This window comes from Montipora foliosa, chromosome 1 (assembly GCF_036669935.1).
Source record: "Montipora foliosa isolate CH-2021 chromosome 1, ASM3666993v2, whole genome shotgun sequence".
NCBI lineage: Eukaryota > Metazoa > Cnidaria > Anthozoa > Scleractinia > Acroporidae > Montipora > Montipora foliosa.
The window spans coordinates 25,145,645-25,170,644 of NC_090869.1; the positions used below are offsets into that span (position 1 = coordinate 25,145,645).

General features: G+C 40.2%; 2 protein-coding genes across 3 annotated transcripts in view; one reads left to right on the top strand and one right to left on the bottom strand.

Annotated features, from left to right (window-relative positions):
- Window positions 1-19,110, bottom strand: part of LOC137994706 (xaa-Pro dipeptidase-like) — a 19,452-nt gene extending 342 nt beyond the window's left edge. The window contains exons 1-16 of one of the 2 annotated variants that reach the window (XM_068840310.1): window positions 18,989-19,110; window positions 17,687-17,870; window positions 16,710-16,837; window positions 15,033-15,096; window positions 13,682-13,729; window positions 13,312-13,373; window positions 11,600-11,644; window positions 11,374-11,449; window positions 10,952-10,998; window positions 9,294-9,362; window positions 7,780-7,857; window positions 6,124-6,272; window positions 4,869-5,053; window positions 4,089-4,196; window positions 3,502-3,585; window positions 1-1,173 (exon numbers count right to left, since the gene is read on the bottom strand). The exon at window positions 1-1,173 is cut by the window's left edge and continues 342 nt beyond it. In XM_068840310.1, the coding sequence (XP_068696411.1) occupies window positions 1,018-1,173; window positions 3,502-3,585; window positions 4,089-4,196; window positions 4,869-5,053; window positions 6,124-6,272; window positions 7,780-7,857; window positions 9,294-9,362; window positions 10,952-10,998; window positions 11,374-11,449; window positions 11,600-11,644; window positions 13,312-13,373; window positions 13,682-13,729; window positions 15,033-15,096; window positions 16,710-16,837; window positions 17,687-17,870; window positions 18,989-18,999 (1,494 nt within the window). In that variant the 5' untranslated portion in view covers window positions 19,000-19,110 and the 3' untranslated portion in view covers window positions 1-1,017. Of the gene's footprint in view, window positions 1,174-3,501; window positions 3,586-4,088; window positions 4,197-4,868; window positions 5,054-6,123; window positions 6,273-7,779; window positions 7,858-9,293; window positions 9,363-10,951; window positions 10,999-11,373; window positions 11,450-11,599; window positions 11,645-13,311; window positions 13,374-13,681; window positions 13,730-15,032; window positions 15,097-16,709; window positions 16,838-17,686; window positions 17,871-18,901 lie in introns of both variants that reach the window. The other variant, XM_068840318.1, reaches the window with a different exon arrangement.
- A 26-nt stretch (window positions 19,111-19,136) lies between these two features.
- On the top strand, window positions 19,137-23,956 carry LOC137994745 (cilia- and flagella-associated protein 418-like). The gene is made up of 5 exons (XM_068840353.1): window positions 19,137-19,332; window positions 19,451-19,550; window positions 20,779-20,900; window positions 21,924-22,072; window positions 23,070-23,956. Exons 1-5 carry the CDS (start codon window positions 19,190-19,192, stop codon window positions 23,174-23,176), a joined length of 621 nt encoding a protein of 206 aa, XP_068696454.1. The 5' UTR covers window positions 19,137-19,189; the 3' UTR covers window positions 23,177-23,956.
- Window positions 23,957-25,000: the final 1,044 nt, after the last annotated feature.

Consider the following 25,000-nt stretch of genomic DNA (forward strand, 5'->3'; position numbering starts at 1 on the left):
TGGCAAGGATCTCATGGATATAAACACCAACCATAACTTTAAAAAAATGACCATTTAAAATCAGTTTCTAGAACTAAATATTGATATAGCAATAAGATAAACGAAAGTTTAGACCTAGTCACTGAAATGGGCACTTAGACTTAATCCCAGTGCAAAATGAGAGTTTAACCTAGGGGACTCGTGGTGGGTATATCCATGAGATCTTTCCCCGATTACTACTAGTTCGGATGCCCTACCGCTGAGCTATAGGAGGGCTCGGGATACTCAGAAAAAATCTCTTCATTTCATTCAACGAAGTTAACATCTATAAAACATCTCTTTCACTACACCTCAATTCACGGACGTTCTCTTTACAATGGAAGAACATGTTAAATTTCTTTGATATAACCAGATATAACTCAGTAAATTCTCAAGTAGCTCGACACTTGGTTTAATGGCGGTACCTCAGCTTTCTTACAAACTACTAGTATGTAACAGTAGTAGTAATATTACCTAATTACCTGCGCCTTGTAACCTCGAAAACGCAAGCGTCAACTCCGTGCAATGCAATGCAAGGTCAACTCTACCCAAGGCGTTTTTTCAAACCTCTCTGCTCGTCTTGAAGACTTTTGCGGCACTTTGACTTGACGAAATAAGTACGAAACGAAAATTATGTTCGTCAACCCATTAACGCTGCTGCGATAGACTTTCACATAAAACTGGTCGACGAATCTTGATGAATACGATGAATACGGAGTGAGAGTCTGATCAAATAATCCAAAGAGCTTTAGATCCACATTTACCGCGGACCGCCAACTGTAGTTCTTAGGGTTCGGCCTTTGTCAAAAAACGGAAACCTTGAACCTCGGACATGACAATTTGACATCTGCAACAAAGCTGGATCCAAATGTGTATTTTTCGCTCATTACACAGTAAATGTAGCATCAAGCCTTAAATTGTATCATCTTAATCATTTGATTTTTTGCGACTGAAATGCAAAATCTTTCTGCTGACTTTTTGTGTCAGAGAAGTTAAAAATTAATTTGCACTTTGGGAAGACACGGAAGAGAGGAACTGGGGTGGAAGATTAGCACCTTCAGCCATCACAGCCTCGATTTCATGAACGGTGCGCGGAACACAAGTCATTAGTTCCATACCATCTGAGGTCACTACGATGTCATCTTCAATACGAACCTAAGGAGAAATAAACAGAAGAGATTTCATTGAAAAGCAGATCGGCCGAAAAATCTTAAACCACATTCTCAATTAATGAGAGGTAAAGACAGCTCACTCATGGCTTGCCGATGCGTGTTTAACAGCGCCTAGCGGCTGGCACCTGTTCTGATAGGCACTGATTTAAGCCAGCCACTCTTGAAGCCCAGCGAGTGCCGTAAAACCAAAGTAAAAGAGATGCCTTCCGCGAATACAATACAATCACGGGAAATGCGGTCCCGTGGTTACAAAGCGCCCAGAGATTCGCATGCGGATGCCACGGATGTTCCGGCTTGACCATTGGCTGAATTCCTCTTCTTAAGTAAATTCTTACTTTGTAAATAGTCAACTGGTCCAACTTAATCAAAGGCCGGATAACTTTAGGGTGGATCAGTCACTATTCCAACAGTTTCAATCTCTGCAACGATTTAAGTATTTTTTCACGCAACCGTGAATGTGCACACTCTACCACATGTAAGTAAAAGTTGTGTACGAAACCCTTGGACAACGTATAACGTGGACTATTTCTTACACTCTGGATAGTGACTTATTTGCAAGACAAAGTTATCAAGCCTTTGAACAGCTGGCCTCCAGCAAGCCGCTTGAAGTACTTAACCTTGTTGTTTGATTTGAGCTGCATAAACGTTGCACTTAAACAGACTCAAACGATCTTGAATAAACCAGAGGTAACACAAAACGAAATCATCCCCGGCGTCAGCGCAAGTCGCAATTGATTTCAGTTTTGTTCACGATTGGATGAAATGTGGCTCGAGATTTTTAAGCCAATCAAAACGCACGACACTACATTATCAAGGACCTTTTAAGGTCCTCGATATCTTAAAAGATGATTACCAAGAATAGTACTTGTCATAGATTTCCGATGAAACTTCGCACACTTTTGTACATGTCAAGGACATGATAAGAACGTAATAAAAAAAAGGGGTTCACCGTGATCGTTTCCATGGCACGACGCTGACGAATACGGCTAATTAAAACACATTGACAATTGACGCGCATCCATAGAGTTTGACAAATTTAGCTCGATGTTACAAATGTAATCCAAGACATAACGCAGCAACAAATGTAATGCTATGGTTAATTCACGCGCGTACCTGAAAAATGTATTTGAATGCCTTTGTGAGTACTGAAAACAAATTTAACGGCGAAATGGCTTCTTCCGTACAATTTTATGAAATTTCCAAAAGACTGGTCATATATTATTGCGGATTTTTTTACTTCTCCATGAAGATACCGTTCTCAGCAATAAATATGAAAGAAAAAATCGTACTCTTTCAAGAGAAAATAGGCATTCCTTGACGGATTTAGCTTGGAATCAACGAAACTCCGCCATTTTATCGATGTGCCGGAGCTAATGCGCGCGCCAATGACGCAAGAAATTATGCGCAGTAGGGAACTAGGGAAACCCCTTAAGGTAAAGGCAAAGTCTGCTACGCTCCTAGAAGGTCCATCAGGCCGGCGCTTATCTCCGGTTACTGTAGCATGAAGCGACTAGGGGTAGTTCAACTCCCCCCTTGGATGGCATACTAGTCCATCGCAGGGTTACCCGCAGCATTAAATTCGACGGTACCCATTTATACATCTGGGTGGAGAGAGGCACAGTGAGAGTACAGTGTCTTGCCCAAGAACACAACACAATGTCCCCGGCCTGGAACCGAACCCGGACCACTCGATACGGAGTCTTTAGGAGGGGTGCGGAAACGTAGGGAGGAAGGGTGTGATTTCTGGAAAGACCTACGACGGCGAAGATAACGAAAACTTTCACCGCAAAATATAACTTTGCTCCAGTATTAGTCTTTCGCAGTTATTCCATCTCGTTCACGTCGAATAATATTGGCGAAGTATCCTAAAAATAAATCGGTACGAGCAGTTTCAGAGTGAAGATTCGCTATTGTTGGCTTTCGCTCATGTGATCAACAGCCACGTTTTTCAACGAAAACAAAAGAAAACGTTTGCATAATAATAGAGTTGAATTCCCGGAGGATTTGCTCGGGGCTTCAACATGGCCTCCGTTTCTTTGTTAAGGGGCTCCAACATGGCGGCCGTGACGTCATGTGAAAACCGAGAATTGCACGATCACGTTGTCGTCAAAACCTGAAATTTGGCGATTTCAAGTCGTCGTTAGGCAGAGGTGCTAAAACTCCGAGCTGAGCTCGATTATTTATGCTGTTATAACCAATGATATCATTGTTTTGTGGCGATGTCGTTGCGGTCGCCGTCATAGTTTCTTAACCCAATTAGCTTTCGATACTCAACAGCTCCCTACCTTCTCCTATCAACCAGTATACTCACCCCTCCGAAATTCCTGAATCGTTGAAGCATTTCTTGATTAAAGAACCGCGCCGTTTCGGGATTTTCCAGCGCTGGGTCAAGGGTCTAGAGAAAGAAAGATCAGATCTACATCTACATGTTCCAGCACTCAGTTAAGTCCCTTTTTGACTTACGGGTGTTTCTGCTTTGGTGGCCTACTACACTGTCAGCCTTTTTAGGGACATCACTGCCAAGCCGGCCACTTCTGCTGGAGAGAACAGGACAGCCACAACAGCGGGGACTCCATCCCCGACTCTCGAATAGTGTGTGGATTCTTTAACGCCCCACAGGGGAACTTATGAACATAGAAGATATTTGTGCGACGGGGCCTACGGTTTATAGTCCGTGCCCGAGAGGAATTGGAACTCTAACTATTTGCAGATGAATTACAAAAGACAACTCTTTCTCCTCAGTTATTTTAAGATCCTGAGTGTTGATCCGGCCGGGGTTCGAACCCGCGACCTGACCTCCCGCATAACAGCCCGATGCCCAATCAACTGAGTCATCCAGTGCACTTGAATCCTCGAGAAAATACGAAATACGACTGAACTCTTACCCGCGATACTTACAGCGTTAATAAAATAGATTCCCGGCTCAATGGTCAGAACCATATTTTCTTGAAGAATACGAGTAGTCCTGAGCGAGCGAAGACCTGGTTCGTCTATGCGTTCGGTTCCCTATAGAAGAACAAAAATCATCAGAATAAAAACTTAAATCGGCGACTTGACTCGTGACAGTTCCAAATAAATATTATTAAAAGGCTGATTTAGCAACAGAACGGGAACCTCAATTGGCGACGGCAGAACGCGCGGAATAGTCTGGATTCTACTCTAATCTGACCTAATATGAAAAAATTTTCTGCGCGCGCCGTCGTCAACTGGCATTTCCGTTCCGTTGCTAAATCAGCCTAATGAGAGTCGATAAACGCAAAACTTGAAGTAGAAACAGCCGGCCCTTATGAAACGAGTCGACAACGAAAAAGGCCTGTAGGAAGACGAGAATGGCTTTCCTGATATTCCTTCACGGTGCTGCAAAGAAATTTCAACAACACTTTTACAGTGCCCTTCACTTTGATGTGTTTAAGCCTTCTGAAAACAAGATGATCGGGAAAATTCTACATGTTTACAAGTATGGTGTGCAAAGCAAGTAGTTTGAATGGCCGAGTTAAAACAGAAACAATCGCTAAAGCAGCGTTAATTAAGAAACCCAACTAGAGGAACTAGTTGACCGCTGAAGGCATATCCCGTGGTCAGAAAGGGATTGTGACCCGGGACTACTGTACCCTCATGCAAATCTAGCTCCCGGATCCCCGATGACGGGGCCACTCCGTCACTGGCCTTCCAAAGTACCTCTGGATAGCCTCCGACATCATGAACATCAAGGCCCATCAAGTGACCCAAGCCGTGAGGCATAAAAACGGCCCCGAGGTGCAACTTCATCATCTCATCCAAGTCGCCTTGTAAGAGCCCCATATCCTTGAGGCTTGTAAGTTGAACACGTTCGGCCAAACGGTGCATATCGGCCCACAAGACACCTATGGACACAGACAAAAGTCAATTTGCAATGGTGTTGGCGACAGAGCTACAGTGAAGGTTGGTTAAGGAATCAGGGGTTGATTTTACTTTATTTACAGTCTCCTCAGTAGAGCTTAAGACATAAAGAAAGTTAGGAGTACTTTTATTATTTTAATCCCTCCCTTCCCCTTTAACTCGAGAAACTTAGAGGGTATAAATGTATCCAAACCTGGCAATATGTTGTTTTACTGACATTGTTTCCATAGACCTTTTTGCAGATACGGCAGCCATTTTGATATGTATTGTTTTGAAAGACATTATGGGATGCATCAGGGGCAAATTAATATGTTAGTGCCCCTTGGGCATCCCATAATAGCTATTTGAAACACTAGAAATCAAAATGGCTGCCCTATCTGCAAAAAGGTCTATGCCATGCTTATTATGGGTATGGTTTAACAACCAGTAGCCAAGTTTCGACGCCTTGGCTTTGCGCAACCTGCATAGACCTATAAAACTAGACACAATTGACACTATACTGCTGCCATAAGTGCGAAGAGTTTTGTGCGATGCTTTCTTTAAGGTGCTTTTACTGTATATTACGCCTAAAGGGAATCACCTAACCCTGTGAAAACGATCGTTTTGCTTCAATAAGTTGAGCCATTGAGCCCCGAAGTGCGAATGTTTTGAATATCATGTCTTACATCTATTGCCGCCGAGTTCTCTCATTCCAGTTATCATCACATTTATAACTTACAGTTATTACCCCTATTGTCTCCAATAATTATCTATTATCTTGACGAAAACACGCAAATTAACTAGAACTTTAAAAAAGGAATTGAGATTAGAGTATCCGTCCATGACACGCGCACTTATCGGAAATAGTTGGATGCCCCAACTGCAACCTTTTCACATTGTGCCCTATTTTCATTCAGAGCGCATGCGCGCATGAATTAGGTATGGCTAATGCATCATAGTACATAGTCATAGTCTAGTTAACAGTTATTTCCACGAGCGCGCGTTGGATACGAGATGTAGACAACGAGGCGCAGAGTTGGCTATAATCACTGAAATAACGCACTTGTGTACCCACCAGGTTTAACAGCCGCAATGACAGCTCTACTAGCTTTGTAAACGGATTCGTAAATGTTACGCTGATCTTCTGTAAACTTGCCATTGGCTGGAAAGGAACACGTGATATCCGACGTATAGCAATAGTATTCTCCACCCATGTCGAACAAGCTGTAAAATCATGACCACAAAATTAAAAGTTTGCATCCCTGGACATCCATGAACAATCTCGTCCCCTTGAGCCGCTTTTCTTTTGGTCAGCACCAAGAACACGGGCTCTGGCCAGTTCCAGAGCAGGCAGGAGGTCCCCGAATCACGGACTTCCGCCTCGTCTAAGTTCCGACTCAGAAATTGGGAACAACAGTGGTTGCCAACATTCTCGTCACCAGAGCCTCGGGTCGACCCAAGGCTCTGGGAAACTCTATTTAGAACATGCGCCGTAGGGATCTTATAGCCAAAAATTGGTTATTTGAAGCTTACTGCGCCTGCTCACTCCTCGTAATAACATGAATGCACCAATCAGAGACGCTTTTGATTGTCCTTCACGAAAACCTCTCCCTCAGTCAAGAGAAGAGCTCTGGGGTCGAGATTGTGGTTGCCAATAGTTACAAAAATGGACTTTCACTGCAACTGCGCTTAAATTGGCCCGTGTTCTTGGTGCCGACCGAAAGAAAAGCAGACTCTCAGGATGAGATTGATACATGACAAAACAAGAAAATTGTGTTACGTTCCCTTTGAGGGAGAGTTTGGGGCAGTGGCGAGGGCGTGCGCCTTCCAGCAAGTGGCCCAGATTCGATTCACGGACGCCACATGTGGGTTGAATTTGTTGGTTTTCCGCTCTGCTCCGGGAGGTGTTTCTTCGGATCTCCGGTCTTATGCTTTCATAAAATAAGAATTGATTTAATTTGCTCGACTTGAATTTAATTTGTAGTCTCCTTAATCGGTAGAGCACTTTGAATCACCAATATAACCTTATCGTCATTATCATTACCACCATCACAGTAATCACGATGATCACCACTAATATCAATGACACTTCACTACCCAGGTGGTGAAGATCACACAACAGAACAAGCACCAGTGTTCCGGGAACCCTGTACCCCAAACAGTGTGTGGCCCAATACCGCCCAATATAACTAATAAATATCGATAAGGGTTTTTTAGAGCGGTTTTCAATTGAGTGTCGAAAGTAATTAACGAATTGCTATGGTTTTGCATTTCTTCACTCAGTGATTGGTTCAAAGTTCCCGCGCCATTTTTTCAACCAATCAGAAGTGAAACCAAAACCAATAGTGGCTCGCGCGTGCACATTTTCCCGCGCTTTGTGTCGGCTGCGTGTAATAACTTCGAGTTTTGATTGGTTTACTGGATTGTCTCCGTCCTTTTTGATTGGTCAAAGTAATTACTTTGGTTTTGGTTTTACGAAGGTTTTTACGACACTCGATTGAAACTCGCTCTATGACACTGGGCCTCCGATCTACTGCACTTATCCGAGAGGGCTCGAAAGTTAAACAATTTGTTTCGAGTGCGATCACTTATTCATCCGTTATTTGAAGTTCCCGTTTTCTGATGGAAAAACCCAGACCAAAGTGAGCAGCATAAATACCGAACTCACGGGTGCGCTAACACAAGGAAGGAAAAGTTGGCAGCGCCAATCTCAGGCTGAAGTAAAACTCACCACATATCTCCATCATTGATCTTCTTATCGTTCGGGGCCCCTGCATGGCCATAATGAAGAGTGGCACAATTTTTACCACTGAGACAAAGAAAATGGCTAGTTACATTGATAAACGGTTCATTCATATTGACCGGCCCTTTCTTGGGCAAGTTAAACAAGGCAAAGGTTGTTGGACTCTTAAACTAGGCAAAGAGTGGAAATTTCTCTGAAATTAACATTTCAGCACCACGTCTAGACATACTTAATGTTTTCTTCCTAAAATTTTGCTTCCTTAGAGGGCCGCACAATCAATTCGACAAAATGAGTAGTCATTTGTCCATCGGTGGAGCTAAAGCGAAGAATACTAAAATGGCCACCATTTTAGTATTCTTTTGTTTCCATGCAAATTGGCCCTTATGGCCTCGTTCAAGGTTAAATATTCTTTTGAATTTTATGTTCGAAAGCGAGGCCACAAGGGCCAATACGAATACCAAAATGGCGGCCATTTTGTAATAAGGTGTATGCCGCAGGTAAATTTCTTTGATGTCATCGCAAAGTACATTCACACTTGGGGTTGCAAATCAGGTTACAATTCGATGATAATACGTTAAATTTGCATCTGTATTGACGTTCGGGAGGTATATGTGAATGGTGAATGGTGGACTGGTCACGAATACAAATTGATCGTTTTCACGTGACGTCACGGGCGGTCACACTGATTTACCAGCTCAATTGTCAGGAAGTTGAATTCCATTTTCAAGGAAATAATAAACACTTAATGTATGGTCCCGAGGGAAACAGTTAGTCTTGTTTTCCCGAGAGTCCTGATGTTTCCCTCGACTTCGTCTTGGAAAACATCAGGATTCGCGGAAAAACAAAACTAACTAGTTTCTTGAGGGACCAGACATTAAGTGTTTTGTTGTATATTGAGGCTTTTCCATCAACAATCACAGTACAACATCCGTAGCGGGCAACAACTGTGGAATGGCCCTTTTCACGGTTAGTTTTTTCATGTGCATTAGAATGTAATCTAGCATGTATGTGAGGCAATTTCGGGCTATTTTGTAGTTTTAACCCGAGATTGCCTCGCACCCACGTTAGATTACATTGTAATGCAAATGACAAAAACTAACGGTGAAAAGGGCTATTGTATCCCGATCAGGATACATTTGAATTTGATCAGGGGCACGTGACCAAGAACCAACCAATCACAGTACAAATGGTGTCACAGGGCAAGGACTCAGTCTCTACCGCAAGGTTTGAACTATATACCTGCTCATACAGTTTAAGGAAACCTGTTGCTGGGCAACGGGCAAACGATTGCTGGTTTTTCAGTTGTCCTTTTTCCCGTCGCCAAGCAACTACTGGTAATTTCCTAATGTGCTAATCCTTCCCATGGGCACATTACACCTTAATTAAACATCTACTGGTTTCACGTGTCTTTCCAGGTGTTTTGGGTCGGGCAACCAGGACAATTTCATTGACTTTTTCGGCAGGTGGGGGTGAAAAGACTGCTAGTAACTTCCACAACATACCTTCCTGCGATGCAAGTATATGCAACGTTTCGACAACCACCTTGAGAATAACAGAAGTGGAAAAACAAGCTGAAATGCAAAGATGATAAATTCAACATGTCAAACCAGTTTTTGGCCTACAAGGAGCGTAATCACTGGGAAAAAGCTTTAGCAATGCCAGGACACATTTGGTTCAAAGGGAACTTCCTCACTCCTTCAAAAAAAAACATGACACTCGACTAGTTGATTGGCAACGGGGAAAAGGACATTGGAAAATCAGAGTCCTAGGTTGGGCTTCGTTTCTCGAAAGTCACGAAACTTTTCGCGCACTTTTTGGGTGTCACAATTTCCTCTGTTTCTTTAAAAAACGTGGAGATTTTAAGCCATAAAACTCCAAAATAATTTTTACAACATGTTTAAAGAGCTGCCTTTCAAAATAAGCAGATGGCAGTCTTGTAAGTGGCTTTTCGGAACTTTCATGAAAGCAGACCCAGATTCAATTGCCCTTTCACCTGTTAGCAAGCAACTAGTCCATCATCCTTTTCACGGGCACATTACACTTTAAAGGGAACCTCCACTCTTCCTACAGAATACGTTTAACCCTTTCACCGCCATTGGGGAAGCCCTCACCCTTTCGGGTGAAAGGGTTAAACTGAAGAAAATTATGCTTACAAACAAATAAATTGTTCGAAATTTGTTTTCAAAAAAGTGTTTGCATCAGAAAGAATGAATTTTAAAATTGCTTATTCTCACTTTCAAATTTCGCAGGCGCCGCCATTTTGAATAGTTGTGACGTGTTACAGTTGCCCTATTGTTCTGCCACAGAGCTTTTTGTCTCAATTGGGCAACCGTAACAAGTCACAATAGGGAGCTTAACGCGCGCACGTTTTTGAGACGCGGACTGCAACCAGAAGAGAACTTTTCGCGAGCCAAGGCAGTGGTGCCTCCCAGATTTTTATTCTAATCATCTCTAATGGAGAAACGAAACTTGGCAATTAAATGCAGTTGTGTGAAGACAAGTTAGCAGGGAAAACAGCTCACTTCCGGTTGCCGTCCGTGTCTCAAAAACGTGCATGCTTAAGCTCCCTAATTTATTCAAGATGGCGGTGCCTGCGAAATTTGAAAATAAAAACAGGCGATTCTAAAACTTATTTTTTTCGGATACAAACGCTTTTAGACTGACTTGACTGTAACAGTTATTTCATGATAACGAAAATGTGAGGATGAAACAGTCAATCCGCAGTTCTTCATATTTGTTTTAAAGGCTTCCCTTCCAATCCAGCTTTAGGTAACTTGGACATCATTTAACAATGTGATTGACATGATATAATACCTTTATAAACAGAATAGCACCCCCCTTTTCCCTGCCCCTTTGAAAAATAGCTGCATGCAGCGGAAAAACACCCTAAAGACGAGAAAAACCCCCAAAGCATGCGCGTTTTTACGACGCGGACAGCAACTGGAAGTGAGCTGTTTTCCCTTTTAACTTGTCTTCACACAACCACATTTACATTGTTAAGTATCGTTTCTCTAGTAGAGATGATTGTTGTAAAAATCGTGGAGACCCCATTGTCCTGGAACGCGAAATGTTTTCTTCTGGTTGCCATCCGCATCTCAACACTACTGAGTTTTTTGTTGGGATTTTACATTTTTACTTTAAAGGGCTTATTGTTTAATACCTTTCCAATTCAAATTCTGTCATCCCTGGACGAATGCGCCTCATAACCTAGAAGAAAAGCTTTTGTTGTAGCCAATAATTCCAAAAAACTGTGTAAAACCGGAATAAATAAATTAATGATGATTAATCTCAGATTTGTTAATGTACAGACTGATTAGAATTACAACAACCAATTTACATGATAAAAGGAGTCAGGTCTGTATCAATACAAGATTGACAGCAGCCTTACAGCCACTCATAGGCTAGGTCACTGAGGAAACAATTGTAAAATGGCCTATTACTATAAAATTTAAAGTCAGCTGCATCCCTGTAACCTAAGCTTGATGCCAACAAGACTATTTTTTCCAGCATAATTAGGCAGGTACCATTTCAAATAAAGATATCATTTTAGTAAAATTGAAGAAGCCACAAATTATTACCCACCTCTTTGTGGGCTTCGCTGCTGACTCTATTTGCATAGCGCATCACCTCTAGTTCTTGAGGAGTTTTGAAAACACGGCTGATGGTGACAAACAAAATTTACACAATGTAATTCAGGTGGAAGCAGAAGAGTTCAATCCCTTCCCAAGGGACCTTCAAAGCAGTAGCCACAATAAATAATATCTTTTTTGTGCTGAGAATGAAAAAACAACGCCCATTTTTAACTCACCATTCTGCAATCTCTGGATGCAATATCTTGTTATCCACATTAAACCTGAAATAATGATAAAACATGTTCTAAAAATACCTGCAACAAGTGAAAGCCACATGAGAGTTCAAGCAGCTTGAATAAAAGAAGCCAGTGTACACCAGACAGATAGAACAACTCATTCGCCAGGAGGTTTGTATGCTCATGACTAAGGGCACAGTTTTTCCCGATACTGGTCAACCAAGGCTTGTGAACAACCTATTTGTTGTTTTCCTTGCTCTTACATAACAAAGTTGGGTTGACTGGTTTACACCCTCTATGTCATGTTGCTCTTGTCTGCATATATACTGGCACAATAAACTATGAATTAAAAACCTAAAAACAGATTTAAAAGAATAAATTTTCCTGGTAAATGAAAAAGTGGGCTGTAAACTCAAGGTCAGGCTGCGATATCCAGACCAATGGATTGCGAGGACTTAACTTAAGGGCCCACAGACGGATTTTTCACGCGTTGCTAAGGAAGTGAAATGTTACTTCTGGTAACTAGCGTCATCATATCATGAGCTGACAAGAAAACCCACTCACAAGCAAAAGTAACCGCACAACTGTTGTTTCCATCGAAGGTTTTTCCTCGCCCTTCCTCACGCTCGTTCTCAGATCAACTGCGCATGCGTAAACGAACAGACTTCCGGTTTGAGAAAAAAGCTAAATTTCCGGCGGTTTTAAATTGAATCACATTTTGTTTTACATGGCACATTTCACTCCCAAATACAGAATATATAGCTAAGCCTTGTTTTTTTCAAATCACCTTTTTTGAAAAAGTTATGGGTATTTCAGTATCGTTTGTCTTTAAAAACATCATTTTTCAAAATAAAAAGAAAACCATGCTTGGCTGGATGCAAAAACGAATACAAATTATCAAACCATCGATTAAATACCCAAATTGCGTAGCACGGAGACAAATTTAGAGTTATCTTTTATTGGTCACCTGACCATGGGCGTGGTGTGATGACGTCATATTTAGGGTCATTGGCTTACAAAAGTTGAAAACTGACCAAAATAATGCCAAATTTTCTCAAATTACTTTTAAAATAACCATTACATCCTTAACAACGCACCCAAAAAAATATGTCAGTGGGCCCTTAACCCTATAATGCCCAATAGTGAGTTATAGATTTTACTCTGTCTAACGCCAGACGATTTTACTCGTCAAAGGGAGACCCCTTGGGCACTAAAGGGTTAAAAAACTATCTCCCTTAACCCTTTAATGCCCAATAGTGAGTTATAGATTTTACTCTGTCTAACGCCAGACGATTTTACTCGTCAAAGGGAGATCCCTTGGGCACTAAAGGGTTAAAGTCCTGACAGCTTAAACGCCCACCTTCAACTGACAGGCATTCGGTGCCATGGAATAATTTGCATACATGAAAATCCTGCCAAAGTTGAAATTGATCCTATCAGATTGCTATGATAAGTGATGCAAATTTCCATAACAAAAACAAATGGTCGAAAAGCGTGTCGGTTGAAGGTGGACCTTTAAATGTTTTAAATAATATATTCAACATTAAAGTTAATGGGAGAGGGGTGAAACATTTTGCATTTTGGTTTTTTGTTTCATTGTTCTCTGCCAAGATATATGACCAAAGACACAAACTCTTATGAAAACAATACTGTGAATCACCTAGTTGATAAGGATTTATAAACAAAATATATAATAATCTGAGACAACTCACTTGCTAATTCCATCAAATGCCGCCTCTCTAGTGTAATGCCCTGAATCCGTATTAACACCTCGCTGAAAATTATTGAACAAAACATTACAAAAGGATGAACATGTATAATCAGGGGTGATTAATATCAAATCTAATAAATTATGAAATTCAACTTGATTAATAATAATAGTAATAATAATAATAATAATAATAATAATAATAATAATAATAATTTATTATTCGACAAAATAAGACAGACACAGTAAACATCTTCAAAACCAATTTTGTGACATACCACAGTGCTGCTAATAACAATTGAAATTATTATGCAAATCTGATTCAGTTCTGTGAATAAAAGCACCAAATCACCATTGCCATAAAGGTTACTAACCAGAGTGAGAAGGACAGACGGTGACTTCTTTTTCAACACCTCGGCAATCTAGAGACACATTGAAACTTAATTACGGATAATAAAGTTATTGTGAGAAAAGCTTCCTTGGATCTCCCAATTTTATTGCTTGAAATGCATAGAACGGTTTTCAAATGAGTGTTGTAAAACCAAAACCAAAGTAATTACTTTGGCCAATCAAAAAGGACGGAGACAAATCCAGTAAACCAATCAAAATTCGGAGTAATTACATGTAGGGGAAACAAAGCGCAGGAAAATGTGCACACGCAAGCCACGATTGGTTTTGTTTTCACTTCTGATTGGCTGAAAAAGTGATGTGAGAACTTTGAACCAATCACTGAGTGAAGTAATGCAAAACCAAAGAAATTCACAATTCGCAAAGTACCGGTAATTGTTACTTTCAACACTCAATTGAATACTGCTCTATCTCGCTTCATATAACATAAATACTTTATGAAATGTATTAAGGAACAAAACATTGAGCAGGACTAGCACAGTGGTGAGAGCACTTGCCTTTCACCAATGTGGCCTGGGATCCATTCCTGGATTCAATGCCACATGTGGGTTCAGTTTGTTGGTTCTCTACTCTGTTCCGAGAGATTTTTCCCAGGGTACTCCAGTTTTCACCTCTCCTCAAAAACCAACATTTGATTTGATTTGATTTGTTCTAATTCAGTTGATTTGTAGTCTCCCCAATTAGCAGAGCACTCATGCTCAGATAGATAACCTTGAGACTTAAATAAAGTGATTATTATCATTATCATTATTATTATCATTATTATTATTATTATTATTATTATTATTATTATTGAGTGCTGTCGAGAACTGGAAATTAACAGGAGAATGACTCAAAGGGAATAAAAGGGTGACGTGGCTCACATTACCGATGCTTATCTAGCTGGCCCCAGTTTTTCAAAGGCTGACATTATCAGGGCTTCTGGTAGGTTGCGGAAAAAGTCACATTTCGTGGGATTTTCAGGGACAAATTCGCGGAAAAAACGGCCAATTTCACGGGAATTTCACAGGAATTTTCAAGGCCAGTTTCGCTGAAAAACGATTGGTAAAGAACAGCCGATTTCAAGGGAAGTCAAGGGAAGTCAAGGGAAATAGGTCACAGGATTACAGGTTTTCTTCCGTCGGGAAGCATGTATTAGACACAGTGAAAGTCTGTCAAGACGTTCTTTCACCCACCGACTTGACATCCCAGACACTCCATTCTCATTCACTGAACATTGTCTAGAAACTCAAGGGCACCTTCAGTACAGAGCATTTGCATCAAATTCCCAATTAATGGTGAGGTAAGGACGATTTATTATTGGCAAGGGCTGTGTACCTCATCAGTGAAATACGCTTCATCGACTTCATACTTCTTTTTAAAATGCTCCAAGTCATGGATCCTGGGATAAAAAGAAACAATGAAGGAAAAACACAGCCTTTTTTGATTAAACCCTTTTAGTCCTGAGAGTGAGATGCCAGACCATTTTACTAGTCAATGGGAACCACCTCAGGGATGAATGGGATAATAGGCTGGTAGCATTTAAATAAAATGGTAAGTGACTCAAATATGTGTAGCTTAATTAAAGCATTATTTGCATCATACTGACTGTGAAAGTTTCAACAGGTATACATTACAAACAAATTAATAATATTGGAGGTCATGAGAGAAATGTTCACTTTTCAGTGGGCCTGTTGGGCAGGAAATGTACTGACAGAGAATGTGTAGATTTCACGAAGGGTCCCACTAAGTCTATGCATCAGTCACCATGTTAGAACTTTCAGCAATAGAATTGACATCAGTGGTTATTTTCTCTCACCTTGGGGAGGAGCTGTACTATTTGAAGAAGGGTAGGAGGAGAAGAAGACATAAGAAGAAGAGAAGAGAAAAAGGAAAGAGGACCGTCCTGTAGTTACACCTAATATATTAAGTGGGTGTTCACGTCCTCATTATTTATTACCCTGGTCATATCTTCGCTGACGGGGATTCAGCATGGGACTGATAGGTATCTTTACATACTGCTCATAGGCAGTAGAGACCTTAAGATACATGTATACCGGTACATGGTTACTGGTAGTGTACCTGTACAGGTTAAATGTTCATGTGCGTACCCAATTTGATTGTTTACAAAGAAGGTGGCCGCCATGGCAAGGTTTGCTCTTTTTCCACAAAAATAAGTTTACTGAATAGTTTAATAAAGTCTATTAAATATATCCCAAATTCTTTCTCATGAATGTTCTCTGTTTAGAAACTGATAAAAACTTACTTGTGTCTTATCCTGTCTTCTCTGTAGCTACTCGTAATTCTTCTATGGGCAAACTGGTTTATACCTTAGAGAAACGGCTGGGTCTGCCCGGTAAGATCGATGACATAATCGTAAAATGAAAAAAACATGACACTACCCATTACCTGTACACCAATTTCAGGGTATCTTAAGGTCTCTATTAATTTCTAACTCTTCATTAAGAATAAAAAAGGCAAAATCTGGCTGCGGAAATTCACAAAAAATGAGGCAAAATTTTTTCAGTATAAAATATGTGGGAAACAAGAAATAGCTAGGATAGTGAGAAAGAGAACATTTTGTTTGTTTGTTAGTTAGTTAGTTAGTTTGTTAGGTACAGTAGTTAGGCAGGTAGAACTCCCAAGAACCACAAACAAGCTCCCTCCAGTGGTCAGCATCCCTCATCAATGCCGACAATGTCCCAGCTCTCTCAAAGACCTATGTCCAACCTCAGCACATCAACATACGTCATCCTTGCCCTCCCTCTGCTGGCATGTCCGTGCAGGGGGTCCCACAAAACCACCGAGTGCAGTATCAGCTCGTGATGTTGGATAGCACGTCCTGCTAGCCTCAGTCTCCTCCGACTACAGGTAGACTAGATCCAAAAATAATTATTAAAGTGTGAAGATGAAGATTCAGATAATTCCCTCTTCAAGGAGTAGTGAGAGTATCTCACTCCTTTAGAAAAAAAAACATATTCTGCACCAATTTGTAATTTAATTCAAAACACTTACTTTCCCATCCAGATTGCATATTCAGGAGGAAGGCGAGGAAAAAACAAGATTGCACGTGCTGTGTCTACTTCAACTGCACCAAAACAATCTGGTTCTAACACACCAAACATCCAGTGAAAGTAGGACTCCTGCAGACAAAAAAAAACCCCTAAATTCCTACAGTTTTACTAAGACTGCTTGTTATAAGGAGGTATGAGATCGTGAAAGATTTAAATCCATTTTTAAAGGAATTAGACATGAGACATACAATGCACACTTTCTTGATTACGAAATATGAGGCACAGGTTTTTCTGTAATCCTGCACCATGAAGGCTTTAAGGTGTTCATGAGTAACAAGCTTGAGTAATTGATCAGATGGTTGATCAATCTACATACTGTCTACTTTTAATAGTAACTGTAATGAAACTTTCCACGGCATCCTTTGTTGGTAAAAAAAGAAAAATGCTAGGACAGAGTAAAGATCTGAAAGCCTAGCATTTGTCAAATATGTTAAGTTGTGTGAGACTTGCTTTCTGCTCTTACTATTTGTTTTTGCCCTTCATCTCAACAGAGCATTTGAAACAATTTCAGCACAGAATTTAGTGGTAGAGCATCTGGAACAATTTTTGCAAAGGTGCAAATCCTGTTAGAAGTACTCGCGTTTTTTTCCAAATACCCCAAATCATAGTCGAAAAAATTAATCTCATTATTCATTTACCAGAATCAACAGATACCATCTCCTTCAATACACTCTCAAAAAATTATGCAAATCATTCCAACAATTTCAGCCCTAGCAGTATAACTATGGCTTAGATCCCACATGTTACAAGTACAATGTATCTCAGTGAGTGATAAAGAATCTAAAATAGCAATGGAACTCCAATTAGTTTCTCTCCAGTTTCCCTAGTCACGATCAAAAATGCCTCTCCCAAATATACTCCTATTGATTTGCATAGAGTGATTACACTGTAAGTGGAACAGTGAAAGTCTTTTGTAACCTGTCGGAAGAGGACATCTCGATCAGAGCAGTATAGCTGCTGTTGTTCCCCTCCTTGCAGCAGAATAACTGCACCATTTGATACACCTTTAGTACTCTTTAAACGATCACACAGTCGCTTTCTATTGGTTGCATGGAGACTCACAGGAACAGCCAAGGTGTGGCTACCAGGTTGAAAGCATGATCTGGAAACAAAATTAATGTACAATGAAAAGGTTGATGGTCTAACTGCTGCAATTTTAATCGATCAGGGTTATCGTGTCTGGAGAGCATTTCTGGCGGCCACAATGCAATAGTAGCATTTATCCGAATCGTTGTGGTGTACGGCGCTTACAAGTCTAAGGTCACGCTTCAATCGGTGCGTGATAAGTCGCACATGGATAATGTCAAACAAAATAGTCGAATCTTCACTTGGTACTTAACTACTAAACTCTCCTTTCCGCCATTACCTTGCTCACAGTTTTTACATAACCTGGCGTCAAATCATTTTTGTTTATGTGCAACAAAAGAAATTGTAACGCGCGCTTCAAGAACAATAGGGCCATTTATACGAGAGAAAATAAGCCGTGGCTTACATAGGATGCGAACACCCCGTATAAATGGTACAAAATCTACATTCACGGCTTTCTCAAGCCACGGCTTATCCTGGCCGGGGAGTTTATACTCGTATAAATAGTTTCTTTTGCGTATTATGTACGCCACGGTCAGAGTAAGCCGCGGCTTATTATTTTTCTCTCGTATAAACGGCCCTAATATCGGCGGGTCTAAAACACAGGTCACATTCCACAGGTCACTCGTTGCAGGTCATTGTTTTACCTTTTTGAAAGTGACCCAAAACCCTCAATTTGGCTAACCTTCTCGGCCTAAAAATCCTAATTAACCCCACGATTAGCCAAATTGAGGGTTAGGGTTACTTTCCAAAAGGTAAAACAACGACCTGCAACGAGTGACCTGTGGAATGTGACCTGTGTTTTAGAACCGCCAGCCCAAAATCACTTGCCCAAAATCACTCCCAAGCGACACAGAATTTCCTCAAGTCATAGAAATGGAAGTGAACCCGGGTATTCTGAAGTTGCTCCGAACCCGAAAACAGTGCGAACGCTTCCAACTAAGAGTGGATACAGCCCACAAGATAAAGGATCTAATAAGCTTAATCTTTGAATGTAAGATTCAGAAGATTTCAAGACAATAAATATCCCAGCGAACAGTTATTTACCAGAATTTCTCCAGGCGAAAACTGCAACCAATTAAAGAATTCTCGTACAACTCATAAGATTACAAAGTGACACCACTATGGACTTACGGTGCAGACATCCCTGAACAAGGCCTAAGGACAGTGTCACGGACAGTAAAGTAGGAGAAGATCCCTTCCGAAAAGAAAGTATTGTCGGAGACTTTCGGAAATCTTCGTCAGTCTCAGTCTCAGTCTCCCCGACCCGACAACGATCTGTGCCTTTTATAATTAAACGAGTTCATCCGCTCTGAATGTTTGTATTCTGTCACCATGGCAGATGACATAGATGATTTATTGGACGAGTGTGAAACGAAGTTTTGTGACAGTGCTGGTAAAGCATTGCAGAAATCCCCCAGTAAAACGAGCTCGATCTCAAAGATCAAGAAAGCAAGAAATGAGGACAGATCGAGAAGGTTTTGGTCAGCTTTTGAATGGTTCCTAGTCATCTTACTAGTACAGTATTTGCTGATTTTATAGTTTTATATATTTTCACGAAAAGATGAAGTATGGAAATTTCTGTTCTTGATGCAGTTCTCAGTCGAGAAATAATGCGCAAGATGAACTTTACGACATTATTAAAGAGTGCATGGATGATGGTCCAGATATTCCAGAACTAGTTGTTGATCATGAGGTAAGTAATCAAAAATGTAACAAATTGATGTCAGTTTTTCATGCGTCTGTCCTGGTATTGATCATGAATTTCGTCATAACATTGTCAAAGTAGATGTGGATCCACGAGGCGACAGCCGAGTGGACCTGCAAAAATCATTTGATAAAAATGTCAGCCCAACTTTAAACAATATGAGACGTTTTACAGTCTAATGTGTTGGCCAACAGAATGTTGAGACAGGATTTTATCCATTGAATTACGAGTCAAGCTTTATGCACTAGTCATTTGTTTCCCCCACCCCCTGACCCCCGGGGATGGGCAGGGAAATTACATTTGAATGGTTGTAAAGTAGGTGTATTTCCACTGGGGACTAGAGCAGACAAACACACGTAATTCCCCCACCCATCTGTTCCTAAAAGATTCTGAGTCATCAAGGAAATGTTAGGGAGATTACCACAATATACAGTTCTTGCCATTTGTGTGTGCCACATGAACTATATAAGGAACGAAACAAAAAAAAAAAAAAAAGAACTGGATAGAAACAAGACAGGAATAAGCAACCAATAAAGAAAAAGTTTAGACTTCTCCCGCCGCCATATTGATTTTGCACGTTTGAAAATACTCATTACCATTGCTCTTCGTTTCTTTTCAGTCCCAGTCCTCCTAGGTAAGAATTCCTTGATATTTCCCCCTGTATGTCCCCAGAGGGGTAGGGCAGGGGAACGAAAATCTTGTAATTTCCCTACCCCCTAGAGGTGTAATTGTGGCGTAATCTCTCGTAATTGCCCTAGTAATTTCCCCATATGTCCCCACTATCCCCGGGGGTCGGGGGGTGGGGGAAAGAAATGACTAGTGCATTGTTTAGTCCATTCTGTGATATACTTTGCCAGTGTTAGGAAATAACAGTTTGATATTCTTAATGGGCATAACCTTGCACATGATATCACCAAGAAGCGTACATTGTCCAGAACCACTTTGTCAGGGTACAATGTCTCTTTGCTGGTCATAGACATCTCATATTATCATTTAAATCCTGTAACCCTTTGTCTTCCTCTTCACTGCATGAAGAGTTTTTTTGGTACCACCTTCGATTCTGTGCCAAGGCATTCCACTGAAGATGGGGGGGAGTAGTCCCTAGAAAAAGATGACGATGCTTCAGCACAGGGAAGTTTTTGGGCAAATTTGGTGCAACTAAATGAAGCTGTCGCAGTAAAATGTCACATCATTGCTATTTTTTGTGGTCCCTCAGCCAACTACATCTCTTCCCAATTCAAACCGTAATGATTCAAGTTCTTCAAGGAAACGATGTGTAAAAGTGTTTCTTGGTGGATCCAAATTTCCCAAAGGACTTTGTAGTGGATCAGAGGAAAGGTAAACTGTTTGAAAATTGCATGAGATATTCATCTTATTTACATAAAAACAAAATAAGTAAACTGATGTCAAGAACTGCTTCTAAATTCAAGAACATGTACAAGTACAGAAGAAAAGTAAAATGACTTCTGGTGTGCTCTGTCACATTAACAACAGTTTTGCTTTTGGTTCTACAAATCAGATTCTTTGAGGTTCTTATTTTTGTCTTACTCTGCAACAATTTACGCCAAATTATGTAAAGAAGAGTGTTTTGAGCAGGACTGGATTTTCTTTGGTTGTCCTGAATTGGATTCCACCATGCCATGAACAACTCTCTTTTTAAATACAGACAATAAAATTAATGGTCTCCCAAAACTTGTTCCTGATGATAAGTTATATGATTGCAAAATTAAAGAACCATTTCTAAATAATAGAGTGGACGGTTCCTGGTGTGGTAGAATATCTTAGGGCACTTTTCTTTTGTCAGGCCTGTCAGTTTGCAAAGAAAATACAACAATTTAAAGAATCATTTGCAAGATAATCCTTCGCATTCTTCTGGAGGAGTATATAATCATCCTTCAATTGTGTTAATTTGAAGGCGTTGTAGAGTTAGTCCATCCAATTTCCTGATCTGGCCAGGCAATTCTGTCAAATGGAAAGCATCCTTAGACAACATGATTTGATTCGAAACTGCTCTACAAGCTGTCTGGTTGATGTAGGAGTCATCTGAAAAGTGTTGTAAATTAGTTTGTGTATAATTCTTGTAAATTTTAAAGTGTCTTTTTGTTTACTTGTGAGGGCCAGTAATAATGTTGAAGTGTAAGTAACCTGCCTAGAATAGCAATGCTAACTGCAGGCCACCATGGTCTTGTTTGTGTAGTTATGATTTTTTTTTGTAAATAAAGTTAAAGTTAAAGTTTAGCTCTTTGAGGAAGGCTGAATAATGTTAATTTTGTGCGTTGATGTACAGTTCTTCCCAATATGCTGTGCTGGTTTAGTTTATTACCCTGGTGTTGACGAACTATAATTTTGTTTTATTTTCAGAGTTTGTGACAAGCTTCGTTGTACATCATGTGATTTTAATGTGGTTATTCTCAATGAATACGAATGGCAAGGAGACTGTGATTATTTATTCTTCAGAAATAATATACCAGACTTTGATAAACTTAAATCCAAGCTAAGAAGGAAAAGGGGTTAGTTCATAGTTTGTTTGTTTGTTGTTTATTTGTTTGAGCAGGTTGAAGTTTTGGCAGCTATTTAGCTGATGTGGACCTGCTATACCCACCCACCCATATACTCACAGAGGACAGCCACAACACCGGGAACTTCATCCCCTACTCTTCTCGAATAGTGTGGGGGTTCTTTAACGTCCCACAAGAGAACTAATGAACATGGAAGATATTTGTGAGACAGGGCCTACAGTTTATAGTTCTTATCCGAGAAGACTTGAAAGTCTAACCATTTGCAGATGTAATTACAAAGGCAGCACTTTCTCCTCATTTATTTAAAGACCCTGAGTGTTGGTCCGGCCGGAGTCAAACTCACGACCTCCCACATGGCAGCCCGGTGCTCAACCAACTGAGCCACCGGTGCGCTTTATTTACCCTCGGATTTCAGAGTAGCTTGATGTAGCTAGTATCTCCAAGCATTTACTCTCCCAACCATGATACACCACAGAAGACAGACCACAACACCAGGAACTACATGCCCTACTCTTTGCGACAAGTGTGTGGGTTCTTTTATGTCCCACAGGATTATGAACATTGAAGGGTTGTGAGACGGGGTCTATGGTTAGTAGTTTTTTTTCGTGGTGGACCGACCATGTTAAGGGCTGATTTTCTCTGTGGTCACAAAATTAATAGAAATCTGTTGTGATGTGCTGTTGTTATAGGTGTACAATTTTATCAACCCAATCTTGTATTAAGGGTTTTTCCTTGGAGATTTACAACAAGAGTTTTATCCATTTTTTGCATTCAAGTTGCAACACTTCTTTCCAGACGTTGCAATGTAGGGGCTGTTTAGTTTCTCAAGTCTCTATAGAATTTGACAATATTATGTGGAAGTCATGTAGTTGATATATATTATAAATAAATCCCTTCACCGGCCGTGATCACTGGTAGTTTCAAAAAGTTCCTTAGTTGTTTTATTCTTGTATTGTTCACTAAGACATGGCCAAAATATCATTTTCAGGTTGTTGTGCTTATGCATGTCAGTGCTCGTGGAGATCCGTCACACAGCTGACAGAGCTCTGGTCCAGTGATCCACAACTGAAATGGGTATGTGGCAAGCACAGCTGACAAGGTCTTTACAGCTTAGAATAAGGCTTCAATGATTCACTGATGTGTTGCTGAGCTACTATTACTTTTTTCCATGATACAGTCACAGTTATTATGGATCCATTCTTTTGAGACTGTTCTGTTTGTTTCTGTTCCAGTTTAGAGTAATATTTTAAGAATGGCGAATAATTTTGGTATAATTTTGGTATATTTACCCATTTGGAAGCCAACCATTTTTGACCTCAAAATATGGTCCAAAAATAGCCCTGCGAGCGGGTGCCTGCACCTCTGAACCTGTAAAACACCTGCGTGAAAACCCATCACATTTTTTCACTTGGCGTGTTCTCTCTTCAGCACAAACATTCCATAAACGTAGGATCGTCGAGGGGCGAATGATCCAACAATTCCACCCCAGTCTGAACAAACAAGTTATTTCTTATGTTTCCAAACTTTTCCCAATGGGAATTACATAAGATATATATGCATGGATGCGTTCGGACAGTCATTTTTAACCCTGATGATAACAACCGGCCAAAAACGTTTAGTTTTAATAACATTTTAATTTCACAAAAATTACCTTGTAAATAGCATATATTATTATTATTATTATTATTATTATTATTAAAATGAAGCACATTTTATTGTGAGGTTTTTTGCCACAATGTGTAATGATGCACTTTTTTTTTAGGGGGGGGGGGGGTGGTGGTCACTGATCACCGCATGGGGAAGTTTTGGTTTACCGTACTTCTGTAAGATTACTGGAGGAGAAATGCAAAGTTTTAGGCGCTTAACAATAAATTTATTAACACTTTGTCTTCATTGTTGTTATCATTGACTATAATGTAACGTTGAAATGTAGAATAAGTAACAGCCTGTTTTAAGGAGAAAATTTAAAAGAGGAAGAAGAGTACTAACATTTCCTGGGACTGAGGTTAACCTAACATATTTTATTGAACAAAAAAATTGTTCTAATTTGGACAAGGCAAGTTAACCGATTGTCGTATAATGAGGGCAAGTCAGCAAATGTTCAACTTGCTGTGTCCAAATTCGTTGTAAGCAGGCCTTGAAGGATTTTGAGTATTTGGATGTTCATCAATGGATACCCACTGGACCTTGGTCAAGGAGAAGTGAATTTACTTGTGTCACTATTACCGGAGTTTGAGCGTTTTATCGGCAAGATGTGAGGTAAGCTAAAAATTACTTTCCAGCCTTCCCTTTTTTGGTATAGCGACAACCTGTGAAGCTGAGAAATCACTTAAATCACATTAAATCATGCAAATAACCTCACAGAAAGCAAGCAAGTCATCAGGACAATAACGTATGGCTTTTCTATTAATTAGAACTTTTGCACGAAAAGATCTTTTTGAGTCTGTTCTCAGGATTTCTGCACAAATCCTTGTAATTCTACCTGACCGAGCCTAGGCTGCCTGTGGTATTCTGTGGTAAAGGCTAGACTACTTAGTAGTAGGCCCTTTGCATGACTGTGTCATGTGACCTTGTCAATCACAAAAAGTGGTTGTGATACAAATGACTGACTGAAATGGAAAGAGCGAGATGAAATTAGTAAAAATTTCACTTTTGAGGCCACTGACGTTTTAAGTATATGATTTTAGAGTGGTTTGAAAGTTTGAAAAATGTAAAAGAATTCTGTGCTGGATGGCAAAGTTCAGTAGCTGTTTTCCACATAAATCACAGTTGTTGTTTTTTTAACCAATAACCATTAAAATGAGTGTGTTAAAGATGAAACAACAACAATGATATTCAATGTAAGGAGAAACGTAGACTCGGAAAAATATCCGAGTCCCAGATGGGATTTAAACCCACGACCCTCCGTGATCTAGTCGG

Excerpts from the sequence above, each read along its gene's own strand:
- LOC137994745 (XM_068840353.1), top strand. The coding sequence starts at position 19,190 with ATGGCAGATGACATAGATGATTTATTGGACGAGTGTGAAACGAAGTTT. Across the intron at positions 19,333-19,450 it reads AATGAGGACAGATCGAGAAG|TTCTCAGTCGAGAAATAATG; the intron begins GTTTTGGTCAGC and ends TTCTTGATGCAG. Across the intron at positions 19,551-20,778 it reads AACTAGTTGTTGATCATGAG|CCAACTACATCTCTTCCCAA; the intron begins GTAAGTAATCAA and ends GTGGTCCCTCAG.